Source organism: Lampris incognitus, chromosome 15 (assembly GCF_029633865.1).
Source record: "Lampris incognitus isolate fLamInc1 chromosome 15, fLamInc1.hap2, whole genome shotgun sequence".
Taxonomy (NCBI): Eukaryota; Metazoa; Chordata; class Actinopteri; order Lampriformes; family Lampridae; genus Lampris; species Lampris incognitus.
Genome location: NC_079225.1, coordinates 21,008,444 through 21,029,659, shown reverse-complemented (window position 1 = coordinate 21,029,659; position 21,216 = coordinate 21,008,444). Strand labels below are relative to the sequence as shown.

At 47.1% G+C, this 21,216-nt stretch overlaps 1 protein-coding gene across 2 annotated transcripts in view; it reads left to right on the top strand.

Annotated features, from left to right (window-relative positions):
* Window positions 1–3,168: 3,168 nt before the first annotated feature.
* LOC130125081 (pleckstrin homology domain-containing family G member 1) overlaps window positions 3,169–21,216 on the top strand; it is a 52,952-nt gene continuing 34,904 nt past the window's right edge. The window contains exon 1 of one of the 2 annotated variants that reach the window (XM_056294529.1): window positions 3,169–3,369. Coding sequence is in view for 1 of the 2 variants with exons in the window: in XM_056294528.1 (XP_056150503.1) it covers window positions 11,289–11,298 (10 nt within the window). In the remaining variant the exon portion in view is untranslated. Of the gene's footprint in view, window positions 3,370–10,875; window positions 11,299–21,216 lie in introns of those variants that run through there. The other variant, XM_056294528.1, reaches the window with a different exon arrangement.

The window sequence follows — 21,216 nt, the reverse complement described above, 5'->3', positions numbered from 1 at the left end:
AATATCAAACACATGCACTATTTTTAATGCCCTATCTATATTTATAGCTGGCCGTGAAGGGGGATTGGTGTAAATGGGTTCAAATGGTGGCAGAAATTTTGAAATTTAATTATGTGCATTTCCAACTGGTGGCAGTGTTTCCATGAAGCTTCCACAATACGTTATGCTTACTCAACCAATGACCCAGCATTTATATGTGAAGACGGCGAAGTACAGTTGATATTGAGAGATCTGAGATCACTTTGATGCAATATGGAAGCAAGAAATGAGACATAGCATTTATTACCGTGCCACATGATAACGAGGGGGAATTCTTAGATGGAGAGATTAAGGTAGAGGTTAATTTTGAGGTGACGTTGGAGTGACACATTCACCAAATCTGAATGATTCACTTCCCAGATGATGGCACATCCTGTTTCTTACTCCGTAAACAAGTGAAGTCAGACAGGAAGTTGCTTGTAGTTTTCTTTGTGCTGCCTGGGCGAGGCTTCGACCAGGCTTCTACTCGGTACGCGGTTTCCTTCTCTATCCAGTTATTTCTGCTTTTCTGTTGGTTAAGATACCTGTCAATCACCTAGCCTGAATGACCTCTTGGGAACTTCCAGTCAGTACAGGGTACCATTTTACCGTTTCTCTTTGCAGCCAGCTAGTTTTTATGATTTAAGCGTTTTTCGAACACACAGATTCCATTCATTTGCAAAGAGATGATGAATTTCCTGTTTTCCTGTTCTGAACTACTTTCTTGAATGCAGATAAACAACTCTTTTACCCACTTTGGCCCCAGATATGGGACTCGGCAGGTACTTCTCGACTCAATATTACGATATTTTAGTACCGATTTGATACATAGTGATTTTTCAAATATCATTATTTTCAAATTAATAATGCAAATTCGATATTACAATTCCCCCCCCCATTTACTCTTACCAACAGTGAAATGTGTATCCTACAATAATATAAAGAAAATAAGCTTTGTGCATGTCAATAAAAAACAATTTACTTTGCTTTCCTGTTATTGGCAGCATAATATGCAATGCTGTATGTGAATAGTTGGAGTAGCTATAGGATGTCAGTTGACATGGGCTGAAAACAGATTTGTACGTATGTCTGTGCTTGTTGTTAAGTGCTGCTGAGGCTGATTGTGGTGTGTTGGTTATCCAGGTTACGATAATGGCTGTCGGGGGTGTCCGAGTAGCATAGCGGTCTATTCCGTTGCCTACCAACGCGGGGATCCGCCGGTTTGAATCCCCGTGTTACCTTCGGCTTGGTCGGGCGTCCCTATAGACACAATTGGCCGTGTCTGCAGGTGGGAAGCCAGATGGTGTGGGTATGTGTCCTGGTCGCTGCACTGGCGCCTCCTCTGGTCGGTCGGGGCACCTTTTCGAGGGGGAGGGGGAACTGGGGGGAATAGGATGATCCTCCCATGCACTACATCCCCCTGGCAAAACTCCTCACTGTCAGGTGAAAAGAAGCAGCTGGCGACTCCACATGTATTGGAGGAGGCATGTGGTAATCTGCAGCCCTCCCCGGATCAGCAGAGGGGGTGCCGCAGCAACCAGGACGACTCGGAAGAGTGGGGTAATTGGCTGGATACAATTGGGGAGAAAAAGGGGGGGGATAAAGGCTGCCGCTGACCGACATGACCCGGCTTGCCGAGGGGGCACAGTCACTGGCCACTGCCCAGTTGGTCACATCTGGGTGACCAACACAAGAAAAAACAAATCTTGAATCGACTTCACAAAGTCACTCCACACATCTTTTGTATGGGCACATGTTATGTATGCCAACACTTAAGTTTACTTGGCTTGTGTTTTTAGGTTAAGTCGATTTTGGTGCTTATCCAAAGATCACTTTTATCCATGGACTACTTATAAACAGCTTCATGGGTCGCCTTGTGTTCCCCTGTCCAAACGAGGGGGAAAAAAACAACAACCAGAGACCGGGGAAAACATGGAAATGGGAAAGTGTGTTTGCTGACAGGCAAAGGAGCCGCTCTATCAATCCCAGGAAACTTTGCTCCAGGAGGCAGGAACAACTGCTAGTGGCCGAGATGGAGGGGACTTTCCTCTGGCCGGCCTGGCTAGGATGAAGAACAATGCCCAAATGACTCACACACAAACACATATACCCCCCCACACACACACACACAGAATGATCAGTCAGTCAGGTATGCCTGCGTGCTCACACACTCGGGCGTGCATAAGACTTAGAAACAGCAGGTTGCTCTTTGAGTTCAGCGCTCTGTGATCTCAGCTCCCAGCTGGTTTTGGATGGGCTGACCCTTTACCCCAACCCCGAGCTCCTGTGCACCAGAAATACTGATATTTGAAGTGACAGAGTGATAAAGGGAGGGATGGAGAGAAATAAAGAAAAGCATGGGGGGGAGGGGGGAGCACAGCAGAAAGCTCAGATCTAGTGCTGTGTCCTCAGGCTGTGTGCAGTGTGACCCAGTTGTCTGTGTTTTTAGGGGTTCGACGACACTGCTTGTCCTTGCGCTGTCCTTTTTCTTTTTTTTTTATTTCTGCCTGCGCAATATCTAATTTTCTCCATCCATCTGTCTCTCTCTTCCTCTCCTGTTCCATCCAACCGCTCATCTGCAACTTTTAGATTAGCGACGGCTGTCTCTTAACCCTTTGCACCATCTCCCTCTGTTGTTCTTCCATCTGTGACTCGTCAGACTTCTGTTGACACCTTCTCTCGCCGTCTCCATAATTTCTATAATTTGTGTCGCCTGCAGTGTTGGCTCCTCTCCAGGACTTGAAGTGCACTCCCTTGACCACTGCATGCACACACACACACACACACACACACACACACACACACACACACACACACACACACGGTGCAAAGTGAAGGAGGAAAGATGAAAATTGAGGGAGGAGGGGGACAAGTGCAGAAAGTCTCTTGTCTTGCAGCAGTAATTGGCCAGGAAGTGGGTTGCTTGGACATGTGCGTTCTCTCTCTCTCGCTCTCTCTCTCTCTCTCTCTCTCTCTCTCTCTCTCTCTCTCTCTCTCTCTCTCTCTCTCTCTCTCTCTCTCTCTCTCCCTCTCCCTCCTCCCTCCTTGTGAGCAGTGTACTGTTTCGCTGTGCCCCCATCTGTTTCTCTCTCTCTCTCTCTCTCTCTCTCTCTCTCTCTCTCCCTCTCTCTCTCTCTGTCTGTGTGTGAACTGACCTCATAGAGGTGTGGACCACAGATCGGTCGTCTTGACACCAGAACTAACTAGAACGCCACTCGGTGTCCGAGGAGCTTGTGTTTGTGTGTCAGCAAAAGGGACAGTTTTCATACGTTTGGACATGGAGCTAACCTGTGAGGGAACGCTGGGATACCAGCAGCTGAAGCAGAGCTAGTTGTGGAAATGGTCTCTGAGGTGAGTTAGAACTTGCTGTTGTTTTGCCGCAGCACTTGTGTGCCCATCGTAGCTGTACGCTGCCAAGTTGAGGTGTGTCGCTTCAAACTGATGACAGTGGCTCGTGAAATAGTGGATTTAATCAGATTTGGTTTACAGTAAACTGAGCTAAAGCTGGCAGAGCTTCAATAATTATACCTGTTAAGTGTTGTCGCTGTAAAAAGCTCTACGGTTCTTTTGTTGTTGTTTTTTCAAAGTCTGCATTTAATCATAATTGTTGTGGTTGATGCTGCAAGGCCAGTCTGACCTCCAATTACACCGGCTAAGGTTTCAATTTAGTGTGACACTAATGGCAGCTCTGCCCTCCGGTTTAATAAGATGGCTTGGTAGACCACTGCTGTTACACTGCCACTTTCTGCACCCGTCTGTGTGTGTGTGTGTGTGTGTGTGTGTGTGTGTGTGTGTGTGTGTGTGTGTTGGGGCTGGTGGTGTTGTGGGTATGAAGGTTCAGGATAGTGATACCTTCACCTTCTTGTGTGTGCGTTTGTGTGTTGAGTTTTGAGAGCACAATCAACATGGTAGCCCCAAGCGGCTACGCTTCGTTGTTGAGCTGATATGTGCTGGCTAGTATCGGCAGTACAAATATAAAATGTTGTAAATGTTGTTTAACGTTGCTGCTGTTTCACTGTGTTGTGTGTTGTGGGATGTGAGTCGTGTTCTCGTTCTGAGAGTGCTAACATTTCTTTTGTCACTTCTGGTTTTAAATATCACGAAATGACAGGACATCACATTGTGCTTACATGTAAGATGTGTATTTGGTGCTGTCACACAGCGCAACCTAAACCTAACATGAAAATATGTTGAACCTTAACTGCACCAGCAGCATTACAGTCACACACTAATGAGGAATGAGAGGATGTCAAACAACAGTTCGGAGACAGGAGGTGCAAAAGGAATCAACATATGCATGCTATGTTACATGTCAAATGGAAATACCTATAATGAAATATACTTAACTAGCATATTTGTGTGATTAAATGTGCATTTAGATATATTTGAAAATTGTGTTTATGTATTTTATTTAAATATTGGTAATATATAATGATGGTAAATTGTTAAGCATAAAGCATATCCCGTGTGTGTGTGTGTGTGTGTGTGTGTGTGTGTGTGTGTGTGCATGCGTGCTCAAACAAACGTATACTTACACACACCTAGGTATATGTGAAAATATTTCCGAGAGAGAGGAAAGCCCTTTCCCCCCGTCCCCTTTCCTGGACCGGGAGCCTTGTCCTGCATTTTAATCTAAGGCCAAACACAGTTTCCTCCATCCATCCGCCACACACACGTACAAACACACTCACAAAGTCACAAATCCATTATTACCACAGTATCTTTCTCTATACATGCATACACACACACACACACACCTACAAAAACACACCAAAATCCTGCTTGCGTCACCTCTGGGAAAAAATAAACAATATAAAGTTGTGGTTGAAGGCAACTCCAGCATTCTAGCAGTCACTTTGTAATGGTTTAGTTTAGAATCACTGGCGGAAGTGAGTGACGATGGGCCCGGGTGCAAGAATTGATCACAGGCCAATGATCAATATCAAATCGATCAAATATTAATGCAAATTGAATCACTTACTTATTTGACTAACTGGCTGAAAGTGTGACCTGATCCCAGGACTAGTTGTAGTGTGAACGACAGAGCTGGCAGCAGATTCTCCTGAATGACAAACCCTCTGTCGACTGACAAACAAATCCAGTACAGTAGGTGCATGGGGCCTGTTCTCATAGCTCAATTTGCAATATTACCGGGCCCCCAACAAGCTGTGGGCCAGGGTGCAACAACACTCCCTGCAGCCTTGGACAACCCCCCCCCTTGTTAAAATGGTTAGCCTATTACTTTTATAACTGCAACATAAGTCCAGACCAATAAAGACTTGAGCAACCTGTCGATTAACAGAACAGAACGCGTGTCTCTAGTAGTAATGGGAAGTTCGGGTCTTTTTACTGACTCGGCTCTCAGCGTTACAGGGTTACATTGGAACTGCGGTGGCACTGTAGCTGTCATCTGAGTGATGACAGAAAGAGCACGGTTCTCAAACACTTAAGGACAACATGGCTTGCGTCACCTGGTAAAGTATAATCCAACAAGTTCACTTTTGTTAAGCTCTTAAGCAACCTTTTGGACCATAGCCTATTTAGCTATTCAGTTGAAATGACTGATTACTTCGGTTGCCTGTTCGAGAGCGTTGCGCCTATCAATAAAATATCATTCTATGATAGCTATTCACTTTTATGAGGGGTGGAAGTAGGTAACAAAAAGTACTGCGCCTATCAATAAAAAATATCATTCTATTCATAACCCATAGTTATGATTCGTTCATAATCATAACTATAATCATAACTTGTTGGAATAGGTTATTTATTATTTTCCTACCGTCTAGGCGTCTAATAACGTTCACTTCCTTGAATTAGTAGATCCTGCACTGAGAACATGCATCGGTCACGTGACAACTGAACGAAAGACCCGTATGAATGAAATAGGCCTGTCAAACGACTGAGCGCGCGGCCCGGGGGAAAACGAGTCGCCCACTATCTGCGTTTATATGCGCACCTTTCTCATTCTGACTGAAATAATTCCGATTGAAGACTTGGTGTCAGCTGTTTACATGGGACGTGATCTAATATGGCTTGGTATTTACATGCGCCGACGTATTTAATCGGAACAGCTGAGCGACATGCGCTGCGTGGCCTTTTTTCGTGGGCATGTTTGAATAGGTTATTTCTTATTTTCCTACCGTCTAGGCGTCCAATAATGTTCCATTGCCTTGAAGAGTCTTTCCGTTTGCCTTCTGAAGCAGCTGACGGCCTTGACAGGTTATTGTATCTGAACCAGATAAAATTCGACTTTTGTGAGGGAGAAGAATGTCGGTCTCTCCATTGCAGACCACAGCTGACACGCGCAAGAGAGTTCCGGAGTCTTTGGCGAGATGGGACCCGACGGAAGCCCCGCACTAGGTGGCTACTTCGGCCAAAAACAAGCCGGCGCTAGCTAGCAGCAGAATCCGCTAGCGGTACAAATGCAGGTATTGGTGATCATGAGCAAAGCCAGGAAAGCCCAATCTGACTGTTAAGTAGCAACAGTCGGTGAATTAAACAATAATAGGCTGTATTTCCAGAAATCGGACTAAAAGCTCAGCGAAGAAGTATGAACAAGTCCGTTGATTATGGCCACGGCTCAGGGTTGAGTCCACACGCTACATAGCGCCACCACTACGGAGTCAAGACTTTAGTACGATCAAGTCCGTGCAATAATCGATGATAGGATAAAATCCATAAACTAGTACAGGCAAACCATAAAATCAATTAAAAGTTGTTAAAAGACAAAAGTTGAAAAGCAAGGAAGCAGAGCAACAAACAAACAAACAAACAAACCATCCGGATAGGACTCGGCAGGGCGTCCGCATGCAGAAAGATCGCAGCCAGAAAGTAATCAGGTTAAATCGATTACATGGGACACATTTTCTTTTGATCAGTTTATGAGAAGATTTAAACTACCCCTCTGCAACCGATCAATCGGTTTGGTCCTATCTATATAAAGCATTTTTATTCTGTTTGGGCTGTTAAACCGATTATAATCCGAATATTGGACTCCATGTAAACGTAGCTACTGAGACGACTCATTGCTTCCGAGTCATACGAAAGTTTATTTCAAAATGAGTAAATCATTCACGAACGACGCATCATGAGTCTTCAGTGGTGACAGTCTCTCAATAGCACTTAGAAATGTATAGGTCACATATCAGCTACACCTTTGTGTTCAATAATCCATCTATCCATCCATCTATTATCCAAACCGCTTATCCTGCTCTCAGGGATGCTGGAGCCTATCCCAGCAGTCACTCGGCAGCAGGCGGAGAGACACTGGACAGACCGCCAGGCCATCACAGGGCCGAAACACACACACACACACACACAGTCACACCTCGGGACAATTTAGTACGGCCGATTCGAAAATCATAATTCTCCTAATAGACCTATTTGTCTGTGCCTCGCTCTCTCCTCACAGCCTCTTAACCAGTCCTCCATAGGTCACATTCAGTCTTCCTCAGGAGTGTTTTGGTAGTGTTGCGCATCGGTGACAGTTAAACGTCCAACTATGGATGTCACTAACATTACCTCCTGTTGAAAAGTATTCGTCCTGCCTCTTCTATGGTGACGGCGCCAGCCTGCTCAGTCAGGTTGTTGTTTTTGTTGTTTGTGGATGCAGCAGCTGTTTTGTATTTCAATTGTTGTTTAGTCGGCTGTCAAGGAGAATGATAATAATAATAATAATTAATAATAATAATAAAAAGAGAGCTCTTTGTTTTCTTGACTGTTCTCTGGCGCCTCCATTCAATTTCAGGGATTCCTACTCTGATATAAAATTTAATTGGTGCCTCAGACAGAATTCTGGCTGGCTAGAGTCAAGACATTCCTGGACTTGTCCCGGCACCATGTCCAGACTGCTGCAGCCTAAGGGAATACCGTCCACGGATAAGGAAATCTCATAAAACAGTTAAAAAGTGGAATGAAAGTAGGGAAAACCAATCCGAGGTACCGTAGAGCTGACTGAGGGGGCACCGACGGAAATCAAATTAGTGCGAACGCTTTGATTTTTGTTCGAGTTATGTCAACAGATGTCATTGCACAACAGCTTATGACCTGGAATAAAGTATTGTGTCACCCGGAACTTCACGTTGTCGTGCACTCCATTGAAAATTGTTTAACAAACCTGTGTGAAGTAGATATTGTGTTACAGGAAAGAGCATCAATGAAGCGCACAAGCCACTACAACACATGGCCCAATGGGTTGATGTGTCACTTAAAGTGTGTGTGTGTGTGTGTTGTGTGTGTGTGTGTGCGTGTGCATGTGTGTGCACGCGCGCGCTAGTTAAGTGTGTACAAATGATCCATCTTAGCAGTGACAAAGACAAGACAGGGTCACAGTGGGAGGGGGAAGCTGTATATGAGTGATCGCCACCCCCCTATTAGTAGTCACTGTCTCTCTTCATCTCTCTTGCCTTCTCTTTTCATGTGTCTCTCTCTCTGTGTCTTTCTGTTCCTCTCTGTCTCTATTTTTCTCTCATCTCTTAGACTTTTTACTCTCTTCCTCACCACTCAGTTGTATGTAAAGGCTGCCCTCTCCCCCCCTATAGGTTGTCATAGAAACATGCAGGCTGCCTCGAACCGGAGCAGCGGGTAAAATGAAGAAGCTGTCAGGCTATCCCAAGGAGAGATTAGGACACTTGTTGTGCACGCGTACACACACACAGACACACACACACACACAGCCCACTATAACCATCAAATTTGTTCTCCACCTCTCTGCCTGCAACCTCCTTCTTATAGGATATATGCCTGAACACTTAGTGACAGCTTTTGTATCTACACATTTACCATGCACGCACGCACGCACGCACGCACACACACACACACACACACACACACACACACACACACACACACACATTCAAGTGGCTGTAGTCTTTTAAGTTGGACTTTACAATGGTGTTGGAAAACAACTTGTGTGAATCTGTGTGCGCCAGTAAAAAATGAGTGTGTATGAACCTAGTGGCCCACTCTAGTATTTGCATTGGCTGAGTGTTATGAGGACTGGAGTGGTTTATTGACACGACGCATTCTCTCTCTCTCTCTCTCTCTCTCTCTCTCTCTCTCGGCCTGGAGATGAACGCTTAGAAGTTGTCATAGTGACCACAATACTATGGCCACCATCATCTGCCCAAACCCCGGGACTCTCCATTGTAACTTTGTGTTGTCAAAGGCAGAGAGAGAGCAAAATTGAGTGAGGAAGTGAGTGAGAGAGAGTCTGTCTGTGTTTGCGTGCCTGTGTATGTGTATGTGCTTACTGCCTTGTTACAGCCTGTTGTTAGCCTTGAGGTGGAAAGATGCCTGTCGGGAAATCTCCTCCAAATGGAGTAGTGGGCACAAAGGGACGATGTGAAGTGGGAGTAGGGTATGAAGGTTATGTTGACAGGGAGTGTGCGTTGGGGGCCAGGGCCATGCAATTAATTGAAGAAATCACAGTATAGACATGTGCAGTTTTTGAAACACGAGGCTATCGTTCTTTCTCTGAAAGGCATTTCAGAGGACAGCATATTGTATTTGCAGCATTCAGCCCCAGCTTGTTTTGTCTCTGCTATGTGAGTAATCAAGTCGATGGGGTATTGGGCAAAGAGGGGGCAGCTGAGTTGAGCAGACGAGCTTAGTTGTTGCTGCAGATTTCTATATTCAAGAGGTCATGGCTTGGCTGAACCTGGGAGCTTTAGACAGTCAGTGCAGTTGGTAACCCTGTGTGTTTGCCATACTAGAGGTCCTCATTACGGGCAGGAGGATCTGTGAAAAATGGAGGTGGACAGTGGGGCTGAAGGAGAGGGCCAAGGGGCTTTGTGGGTCAGTGGACACTCAGTCTTTAGGGTGCGCTGGTGTGTGTCTGCGTGTGTGTGTGTCAGAAAGGGTTCCATAACATTGTATTGGTCAACAGAAGGGGGTGGTGTCAGGGGGGGACCCCATGCTGCTGGGACCAGTCCCGGCCCCAGTAGCATGCACGACAAATAGTCAACACATCGGTTTTAGTGGAATCCTGGGCCTATTATCTCGAAGTGTGTCGCCCTAAGCCAGTGTGTGTCCTGAAGAGAGACAGGGCCCATTCTTAGGCTGAGGGGTCACTCTATGAGGGTAAAGGTCCATCAGAATGATGCAGAGCAGGCCTTTTGCCTAATTGCTTATTTTACCTGTTTAAATTTTCCTCTGTTATTCGTGTACAACTTGAGCGCTGTGACATTCTGTAACGTTGCATGTGAAGGGTAATCACATACCACGCACATGTACCGACCTACCAACAGTTACCTACACTTGTTCTAGCTGGCTTTTCCACTGGCCTGGGAGAAAGGCACACACAATGGGCAGCGGAGAGTCTTGCTGTGGACTGCAGGGTCTATTGTTTGTGCTGGCTCCCGGCCTATTGATCAGCCGTAAACTCCTCCTTGTAAAGTGCATCAATGTGTGTGATCTCTGGAGCTTTGGACCAACAGCCCCCTGCTGGCTCATTGCTGGGCACATGCACATGCACACACAGTGTCTCTCATTCAGACATGCGGCGGACCAAACTAAAAGTTTAATTTTGAAAGAGGGCAGACCCAGGTTTGCAGAAAGAGAGAGAGAGAGAGAGAGAGAGAGAGAGAGAGAGAAGAGAGAAGGCATTTAGTGTGGAACTCTTTGCTCCTTGTAATTTGCTTTGGGAGAGAGAAGAGGAGGAGTCAGGGGGAGGGGAATGCCCAGCGGGGAGGGAGCAGTGGAGAGCAGAGGCCATTTACTCTGACACACACAAACACACATACACACATGCCTGCACACTTAGAGACACACACGCGCACGCAGTAGATGTGTTACCACAGGAGGGAGGGAGAGAGAGAGAGAGAGAGAGAGAGAGAGAGAGAGAGAGAGAGAGAGAGAGAAGGTATTCTGAGAGACAGAGCAACAGACAGCACTCGGTGGAAGAGAAGGGGGGGGATTCTTGGGAAAACCACTGAGTTTGAGCTAGAATGAGCCACAGAGTACAAGCAAGCAAGACAGGAATGGTCAATATTCCCAGCTGCACCAGTGAGAGGAGTGTGTATCTGCATGTGTGTTTCCGAGTAGCGGACAGTGCGCCTACCCCCGGGAGAAACGAAATCAGAATGAGTCTGACTGAGAGTGTGTGTGAAGTCTGGTGAGGGGAACTTTTTTTTTTCAAGGAATACTGCAGTTTGGAATACTCCTTGGAATACTTGGGATATGTGATCTCCTCTGGACCGCTGTTTTCTTCTAAGCCTGCGTCCCATTGTTGAGTATCCATCCTCACTTGGTGTAGCTCTTGCCCAGCCACAATGCCTACTGGTAAGCAAGAAAGTCAATAGAGCTACTCTACTGGAGACATTTTTTCCTGTTTTGTCTTAACCACAAGTCCAAATGTCATTCTCATGGTCTCGTTCAGGGGGAGTGAAGTAATTGTTTGATGCGGCGATAATGGACCGTAGAAATTTAATATATAACCTGCCATAAGTTATCCCAAAATGTTGTGTCTCTGCAAACTCCATCAAAGGCTTTTCCCCCCGTTTCATCTTCTTTGATCAAATGAAGACACGACTGAAACATCCCTCATAACAAACATCCCTTTGAGGGTGTTTGGGTTAGTCACATGTTACATGTAATTCAAAGCAGAAGAAGTGCTCCTGTTCTCGTTTAACCCATTACGCCTGCCGTGGTCCAACCTCAGGGGGTAACTTCACCTGGTCGCCGATGGCTTTCTGTTGACAGTGTTGGTTTATTCGTGTATTTTTTTTGCCCTGGTTGTTGGTTGTGTGTGTTGGCTATGATGGTGTGTAGCTGTGATGGTGTGCTCCCTGCTGACAGCGCTGTGTGAAGAGTGCTTCCCTCTGTGACGGCGTGTGGGAACGGCGTTTTTCTAGTTGTTTCATTCAACAACAGGGAACGTGTTGACTTTCTCACTGGGGTCGGGTGTAATGCGTCTCCGTGCCATGGGAGATCTCTCTTGACGCCGCTGTTTAGAGTTGGTATAAAGTTGACATCTTACACGGTTACAAAATGTAGATGTTTTTTATGTTATTTAATTAGACGCGTTGTGTCGTTTTATTGCTTTCTTGTGTTTTCCTTCGTGTCCTCACCATGTCTTTTGGACAGTGTTAGTGATTCTCATATGAAGAGAGCCATTAGTTCATGGATGCGTCTGTTTCCTCTTGCCGGGTGTTTGACTGAGAGCTGTTCGGGGAGGGTTGAGATGCCATTCTGCAGCCTGTGACCCAAATTAGAGCTCCAAAATGTGTGTGTGTGTGTGGAGGGTGGGGGTGTGGTGGGTGGGTGAGTGGGGGGGGGGTTAGCAAGGGGTGGTCGGGGGACAAGGGGTGTGTGTGTGTGGGGGGGGGGTAATTACTGTTTAGAGTGAACTCTTTGGTTTAGAGGTGCTGGAGACAATAGAACCTTCCATCCACCACCCACCCTCCTCCCAACCCAGCCCATTGGGAGGACATCTGCACCTCAGCACAGTGTGGACATCAAGCCCCCCTCCCCCCCCCCGAGGTAGGAAGAAAGGGGGGGGTCTGTATGATGGGGGCAGATCCCTCTTAGAGAAATCTCTTTCATAGAAACGCCCCCCCCCCAATTCTAATAGATTAGTGTGTGTGTGTGTGTGTGTGTGTGTGTGTGTGTGTGTGTGTGTGTGTGTGTGTGTGTGTGTGTGTGTGTTGGGGCTGGTGGTGTTGTGGGTATGAAGGTTCAGGGAGAGTGACAGTAAAGAGAGGTAGAAACAAACCTACCTCAGGTCTGGTGCTGAGTTCTCTCTCTGGATTGAAATCCAACCGGGACAGAGAATGAGGCTAGTATGTCACACTCCAAGGGAGGGCCAGGGTGTGTGCAGCAAGGGTCGCACAGTCATCCCAAGGGTGTGTGTGTGGGTGTGTGTGTGTGTGTCTGAAAATAGTGGGTGTGAGTGTGTGGGTGGTGATTTTCCCACAGCGGCTGAAAACCCATCCTCTCTTCTTACACATCTAACTACCCAGCACATACCTAGCCGACGTCCACCATGTTTCAGACACGTTAATGAACACTACAGGAAGAGGACAGGCTGATTGATAAATACTACAGGAAGAGGGACAGGTTGTTATTGACGTCCATATTAACTTGTCCACATCAGGTTGTAGCTCACAGGGTCGAAATTATTAGGAGTTGGTTGCAAACTGGCCTAACAGGTGTGTGTGTGTGTGTGTGTGTGTGTGTGTGTGTGTGTGTGTGTGTGTGTGTTTACCAGATTCCAGGGCTGATGAGTTCACCTTGTTTTCTGAGTGCACGAAAGCCACGGAGGTCTGTTGAGGACTGTGTCAAGTCTCGCCTCCCACTGTTTACTAGTCGCGACGTGCACCGAGGTGTTTGGATCAGTGTTGCGGTTGTTGCTGCCTGCTCAGAGCCAACGCGCCGAGGCTCTCGAACGCTTTTATTCTCCTCTTCCTCTCCTCCAAGTCCCTCTGCTTTTCCCACCCAAGCAGCGCTCCTCTTCCTCCTGTACAAATCTGCTTCGTAAATTATGGCCCAGCCGGCGTGGGCCTGCGAAGGGATGAGTTGCTCTTGCTGATACCCCCACCCGTCTCATCCCTCCACCCTCCGGCCCTCTGCCGCTCTCGGTCTCTCCCACTTCTCTCTCGCTCTCTCACTTCTTTCTTCTCCTCTTCTTGTGTTCCTCCGCCGTCCTTTGGCCGCTCTGTGAAATCCTGAGTGACACTTTAAGGTCTTTAGCGTCAGCGGAGATCAAGCTTGCGTCTCTATCAGAAACGGAGACCGACCTTAAGTGGACGGGGGGGGGGGGGATGCGTGGCTTCGCCTCTGACACCGGAACTAAATGGACGGCCAGACGCTCTGCCTCGCCGTGCCGTCAAGTCAGCACTCGGCGTGCCGGGGAACAAAAGGTGTGTTTGTCTCTGTCACCTCAAAGGTTTGGTTGGCGCTCAGGCGGAGGAGAGGTGTATCTGATGGGGAAGTGTTGGGCGGAGGAGAGGTGTACCTGATGGGGAAGTGTTGGGCGGAGGAGAGGTGCACCTGATGGGGAAGTGTTGGGCGGAGGAGAGGTGTACCTGATGGGGAAGTGTTGGGAGAATGTGGAAGATGGGGTTTGAGATTGAGAGGTCTTTCAAGGGTGAAACGACGACAAAGGGAGGATTCAGAGTGAGCCCGAGAGAGTGGGAAATGGAAAGAGGAGTGAGAGAGATGGGGGGGGGCAGAGGGTGACGTTTGACTAATGACCTTACCCCTCCGCTTTTCCTTCCTACGTTCATTCTATCAATTTGTCTCTTTTTCACCCCTCTCCCCGCCCCCCGTCCCCTCCCAGTCTCACATGGCTTTAGTGCCTTTGCCCAATCGCTTATCTCTTTAATCACAGCTGAAAGCATAACCCTGCCAAGGCGAAGAGAGCACTGTGCTGCAACTCACACAATACACACACACACACACACACACACACACACACACACACACACACACCATGCATATTGTTTTTGGTAGGTTTTCTATCTTTTTGGGTTCATGCCCTCCAAGGTGTCCTCCGAAAGCGACAGATTTTTGTTAAGTGGTTCTGTTCAGTTGGTCTTTGGAAGGGTGCTTGGTGGTGTGTTGGACAGTGCAGCCAGCCAGGTCCTGTCCCACCAACACCCTCCTCTCTTGGACAAAACGGCTGCCAGCCCCAGCAAGTCTCCTCGAAGCTTGTTATCCCGAAACTTGGATGATTTCCAAGGGAATATTTCAGCTGACTAACTGGGAATGCTCCTCCTAGATGTGATCAAACCGCTGATACAGTTGAGGAGCCTGCTTGTGACTTGAAGGTTCACAGGTTCGAGTGCTGGACAGGCTAACGAAGCTCGGGTGGGGAACATGAGTTGGAAATGCTCTACCCTCCACCTTTAGGATGCGAAGACTGGTTTTACTGGGCAGCTGAGTGGAAGACAGGGTAAATATGGAGCTGGTGATTATTAACAAAATACCATTTTCCTGTGCTAACTGGATAAAAAAAATATGTTAAAGTTTGTCATGATCAAAATGAGCTCGCCTCTTGTCTCACACACACACACACACACGACACAAGCGTTAAAGAACAGTGAAGCATGGCGGTGACGTAGCATGATGCTTCTGCGTCTGAACGAGGGAGAGAGGGAGGGAGTGGGAGAGAAGGGTTGAGAGAGAGAATGACGAAGGAACAGAGTGAAGTGAAACAGAAGGGAGACGGAGGGGTGAGGCTCGTCTATTGTCCTGGGATCAGGCTCAGTGATGTCATGCCCGAGTGTGACTCTACGGATCAGGGAGCGGGAGTTGCCTCTCAGTCCTGCTTTCTCTTCTTTGCTTATTATTTCATCAGATTTCTGTTTTCCTCCATCTGCATCCTTCACATACTCTGACCTCCCAGGTTTAGGAACCGTGGCATTTATTTATTTATTTATTTATTTATTTATTTTTGGGAACAATGTAGGTGTTATCCCGTCAAATCCTCCCTGCTGGAAAAAGATGCCTCGAAGTGTAAAGTCCTGAGGTGATTTAATGGCTTCTCTTATCAATATCCAGGCGTGTGCGTGTGTGCGTGCGTGCGTGCGTGCGTGCGGCTGACAGGCCTTGGATTTGTATTTCTGTGTTTTCTTGCTGAAATAATTTCTCAATCAACAGATTAGCTAGTTGGTCGGAAATTAATCAATTGTTATTTAGCTAATAAATTAATTGGTCATTAAGTGTCATTTATAGTGTAAAAATACCAAATGTTTGTTGATGGCAGCTTAAAAGATGGGAAGATTCGCCTGCTTTTCTTCGGTTCCTATTATTGTAAAGTGAATAATTCAGCTTTGTTGTGGTTGCTGGTTGGACAGTGGAAAACAGTGAGGATATCAGTTTGGCTCTGGGAACTTAAAGGGGCATTTATCACTTTATTTGTTTGTTGTTTTGTTTTTTTGATAGTTTAAGTACAAATGAATTAATCTACACAATTATTGACAGATTAATTGATGATGAAAATAATCATTATATACAGCCTTAGAGAAAGTGTGTGTGTGAGTGAGGGGTTAACAGGCTGTAGTTGCATGGTCTGTGTGTCTGGGGGGGGGGTTGGTCCCTTTGTGTGTGTGTGTGTGTGTGTGTGTGTGTGTGTGTGTGTGTGTGTGTGTGTGTGTGTGTGTGTGTGTGTGTGTGTGTGTGTGTGTGTGTGTGTGTGTGTGTGTGCGCGAGTGAGATCTGATGGATGAAAGCTGACTCAGGGTGTATTGTGAGAGGAGAGAGGGGAGGAGGTCAGAGAATGAGAAGGGGTGTGGAGGGTGGGGGTGGAAAGGGAAAGAAAAGACGTAGCAGCAGCTGTCCCGTATAGCACCACCCAGCGCTGCTGTCCTCTGTGCCATCCTGACGATGCCCATAAAACCATCATGCAAGAGGAACTGGTCACATAACGGCTGCAGACACTTTACATTGTTGGTTTAAGCCTGCTGTTGTGGATGAGGGTTGTGTCATAGGCATATTGCTGCTAAAAGTGCCAAGAAAAGTGTGTATTATCATGGAAAGTAGTTGTCAACGTTTAGCAGTACTGGCAGTAAAGCCACACTCATCAGGGCCGCCGTGCAGTTTGAGACAAATGCTGAGTAACTAATTGCAAACACTATTGGACACGTGTCTGCATATGAAATACAATTTTATTTTATTTTATTTTTTATTTTTCTCCCCAATTGTATCCGGCCAATTACCCCACTCTTCCGAGCCGTCCCGGCTGCTGCTCCACCCCCTCTGCCGAGCCGGGGGGGGGCTGCAGACTACCACATGCCTCCTCCGATACATGTGGAGTCACCAGCCGCTTCTTTTCACCTGACAGTGAGGAGTTTCACCAGGGGGACGTAGCGCGTGGGAGGATCATGCTATTCCCCCCAGTTCCTCCTCCCCCCCGAACAGGCGCTCTGGCCGACCACAGGAGGCGCTAGTGCAGCGACCAGGACACATACCCACATCCGACTTCCCAACCGCAAACATGGCCAATTGTGTCTCTAGGGATGCCTGACCAAGCCAGGGGTAACACAGGGATTCGAACCGGCGATCCCCATGTTGGTAGGCAACGGAACAGACCCCCATGCCACCCGGACGCCCCACAATATGCTAACTTGAATAATTTATAGACTATTTGAAGATTACCCAAGGGGTGAAATTCCACTTAGAGCAGAAGCTGGCATTAACTCTGCTAGAAGATGCCACCTCTGCAGCATCTACCCACACAGGTTAAAAGCCTTGGTAGGAGGTTCACGTGCCCATTATAAGCACTCAAGTAGCTGTGTGAGCTACTTGTGCGGCTCGTCGGGGCCGTAAAGAGACAGAGTTCACAGGGCTGTTTGCTGACCACTCCAGAATAAAGAGCACTTCAGGTGACCATAAAGTGGGTGGCTGAAGTGGGTGGTTTGGGTGCACCATGTGTCGTTAACCCTGGCAGGAATGTTAGAGGCAGTTTTCTGACAGGAGCTTGTAGGCCTGATGAAATGAGGTTATCACACTGCATTTACATTTATAGCAGCTTATCATGCACTCGTGTCATGTTCACGGCCAGATCCATGAAGAGAGGCTTTGTCTCTATCATTTCCTTATGGAATCAGCCTACTAAGGTTGCATCTACTGATGACGTGTGTATGTCTTTCCTTTTTAAATTTTGAAGCTACTATAATGGATCAAATATAAGATCCATTGGCTTGTAATTCTCAATTGAAAAATCACACTAATGAGTGAGTGAGTCATCAGTCAGCTTCTTAATAGTATTGAAAAGGACCGTCATTATTCATACTGATACTTGTGTTCATCAAAATTAAAATATCCAACAAAGATTTCGGGCAAAGTAACTTTGTTCACTCGAGACTGGCCGCAGCCATTTCTCCGTCGTTATTAATCAAAACTCCACATGGGTAAATACAGCATCCTCAGATGGTTTGGTTAGCCATTTCTTCCATCAGCCCGGGCACTCGTGGCGCTAATGTGTAGACCTCCTGTTCCTGCAAGGCGTATGTTAAGCACATTAAACTTGTCTGGATAGTACGGCCCGCACCGGCTCTTTTGTCTCTTTAGGGTTGAAGGTAGCCCAGACATGGGAGCCCAGCAGTGCAGGCTCATTCACTCATTATCTGTTCTGGCAGGGAAGGTAGGGCTCACACGCCTAATACCCTGCTTAATCCTCGTACTGACACGCACACACACACACACACATACACATATACATATGCAGCATACACACACATACACACACATACACACAACTCGAAGGAGAAACGGTCCAAACCTGCAGACTTGGGGCCATAATTAGAGATCATATAAAAGGATCAAGTTGAACTTAATCTGGACAGAAAGTAACTGAAGCCTTGTCGTCCTCCCATTCTGTCTGTGCATGCGAGTGACTTATCAGCACCTTCCTTTCCAGTAATGCATGTGTGTGTGCGTGTGTGTGTGTGTGTGTGTGTGTGCATGTGTGTGTGTGTCTGTGTGTGTGTGCGTACATGCACACACAAGAGCCAATTCACCCAGGAAACAGCCAGGGTGTGCCCAAAACATGGTGGGACTGGGTAAACACAAGTCAAAGCATTCTCTCTCTTCCTCTCACGCTCTCTCTCTTTCTTTCTTTGGTGTTTGGGTTTCGTGGAAACATATGGTTTCGCCATGTTTACCTCCCTTGTTTGAGGTGCATTTGTGTGTAAGCGTGTGTGCGTTGGGGGATGGTTTGTGTAAGTTTTTATAGTGCGGGGGCCATTAAGCTATTAGCTCCGTTGGTGTTATCTTTGGGGTGATAATCCTGATGCCCGTCCACAGGGGAGCGTGCACATGCCATACATGACCTCATGTGATAAGGGAGGAAGCATCGTGTATTTATCAATGGGCTCACCGTTCCTCACTTACATATTAACGTGTGATTGTGTAACATTGTATCGCTCTGTGTGTGTGTGTGTGTGTCAGTGTGTGTGTACAGGATCTTTAAAGCTTCAGCGTGTTTATCAAGAGGTGGTAATCTAGACTTTGATGGTGTGTGTATGTGTGGGGGGCGTGTTTTTTTCTTTTAGATTTGCTTTCTCATTCTTTGATCTTTGTTTGAAAAGCGGGTCATGCTTCGGAGTGCAAACAATTGAGTGGATGAACACACACACACACACACGTGTGTGTGTGCACATGTAAAGAGCCCTGCACAAATCGGTGCCAATTTTGTGCAAGGTAAACATGGTTTTTACATGACGCTCCAATTCAACTCCTGCTTTTCTTGGCACTAGGATGGGGGAGGGGGGAAGTGAATTACCCCGCCAGAACACCGGTGATCCAGCTCACCGGACTAACGACGGCCCTGTTTCCATGTATATTTTTATGTGAGAGCACTTCAGATCGCCATATTAGATATGGTAGTGAAAGCGGTGGGTGCTTATACACCACTACCATACTACTGGACCCGTCTGCAACGATGGGAGTGAAATTTCATTTGGAGGAAGCGGGGGGGGGGGGGCATCTCGAGCAGGGACATGTTTAGTGACGTGCTTCGGCACATTTGACCGTGAGGGGACACACTGGCGGCAGCTATAGCACGCTCGGATTGGTGTCACACTACCACAGTCACCTCCGATGTACCTTTTGTAAAATGAGAGCGCGAGTGTGCAGCGGGGACGCCAGCGCCTGTTTTCAGTTTCATCTTTCATGCTCTTGAACATGTGTGTGTGTGTGTGTGATCTCAGGTGCTTTGATGTGGGACAGACTGGGACCGGCTGGTGTGGTTGAACACTGAGCAGCACTGTGTTCTATAGGGCATCCGATCCGAATGTTGCCACAACACCAGAGATATTCCGAGCACCGGCGCTATCGGCTGTGACCAGTGTCAAACTCAGACTTTGGCTGTATGAGGCTCCTTTCTTCTTTTTCTCTCGCTCTCTCCCTCCTCTTTCTCTCTCTCTCTCCTCTCATTCTCGCTCTCCCCTCTCTCTCCTATTTCGCTCGCTCCTCTCTCTCCTCTTTCTGTCTCTCTCCTCTTTCTGTCTCTCTCCTCTCATTCTCTCTCCTCTCTCTCTCTTCTTTCTGTCTCTCTCTCTCTCCTCTTTTTCTATCTCCTCTCATTCTCTCTCTCCCCTCTCTCCTCTTTCTGTCCTGTTTCGCGCACTCTCTCTTTCTGTCTCTCACTCTTGCTCCTCTTTATCTCTTGCTTTCCTCTCTTTCTCTCTTGCTCCTCTCTCTCTTCTTTCTCTGTTTTCTCTCTCTCTCCTCTCTCTCGCCTCTTTCTCTTTCTCCTCTCTCTCTCCATCCTCTTTCCCTCTCCTTTCACTCTCTCTTTCTCTTTCTCTCTCTCGCTCTCTCTCTCAACCCTGCCTTTATCTAGTTCATGCTTCCTGCTCTGTTTATCAAAGCTGACTTTATTTTTGAAGAAGTCCTTGGAAAAGGCCGAGAGAAACTGGAACGGCTGTCTGAGACGCCACTTGTGTGGTTTCACTTCAGCAGAGCTGTGTGTGTGTGTGTGTGTGTGTGTGTGTGTGTGTGTGTGTGTGTGTGTGTGTGTGTGTGTGTGTGTATGAGTGTTGGGGGTTTGGGAGGGTGGGAATTGAAGGCTTGGGAGAGGGTGATCATATTTTAACAGAGCTCTTCACAGAAGCAAGGTTGTGTGCCAGTTTGGCACCGGTTCATCGCCAAAAAGACTCCTGGAGTGTAGGAAAGCATGCACGCGCACAAACACACCAACACACACACAGACACAAACCCATCTCTCTTCCCCAGAAATAAGGCTTTCATTCATCGGCCCAGGGAGGGGAATATTCTCAGCATTACTCTGTTAATCTGGTCATTAAACCCACTCCGGTCCATTTTCTCTGCCTCCCGCGCATAAACCAACATGTGCTCGTGCACGCACGGACACAAACGCACATCCAGACACAACCCCTTTCACTCTGTCACAGTAACCGGTTTATTGTGTGTTGTGAAAATTTTGTTTTTATTGTTTCTGTGTGTTTAGTGTGGCATTTAATACTTGGTCTGCTGGATATTTGCTGGGTGTTTAAGAAGTGCCGCTGGTTTGACATGAGGACAGACCTGTAGTCAGTGTATGAGAAGCTTGGCACTGGTGCTCACACCGCTGGTGGTCTGTCAGACTGGTCAGCAGGAACAGGAGGAGCTGCCATGCAGGAAAGATAGACTCTGTGAGAATATGAAGGTGGTCGTGTAACTTTTAGACATTACACAGGGATTTTTTTTAAACACACTTTGACTCAAAGTCATTGAGTGTGAGGATCCACTGGG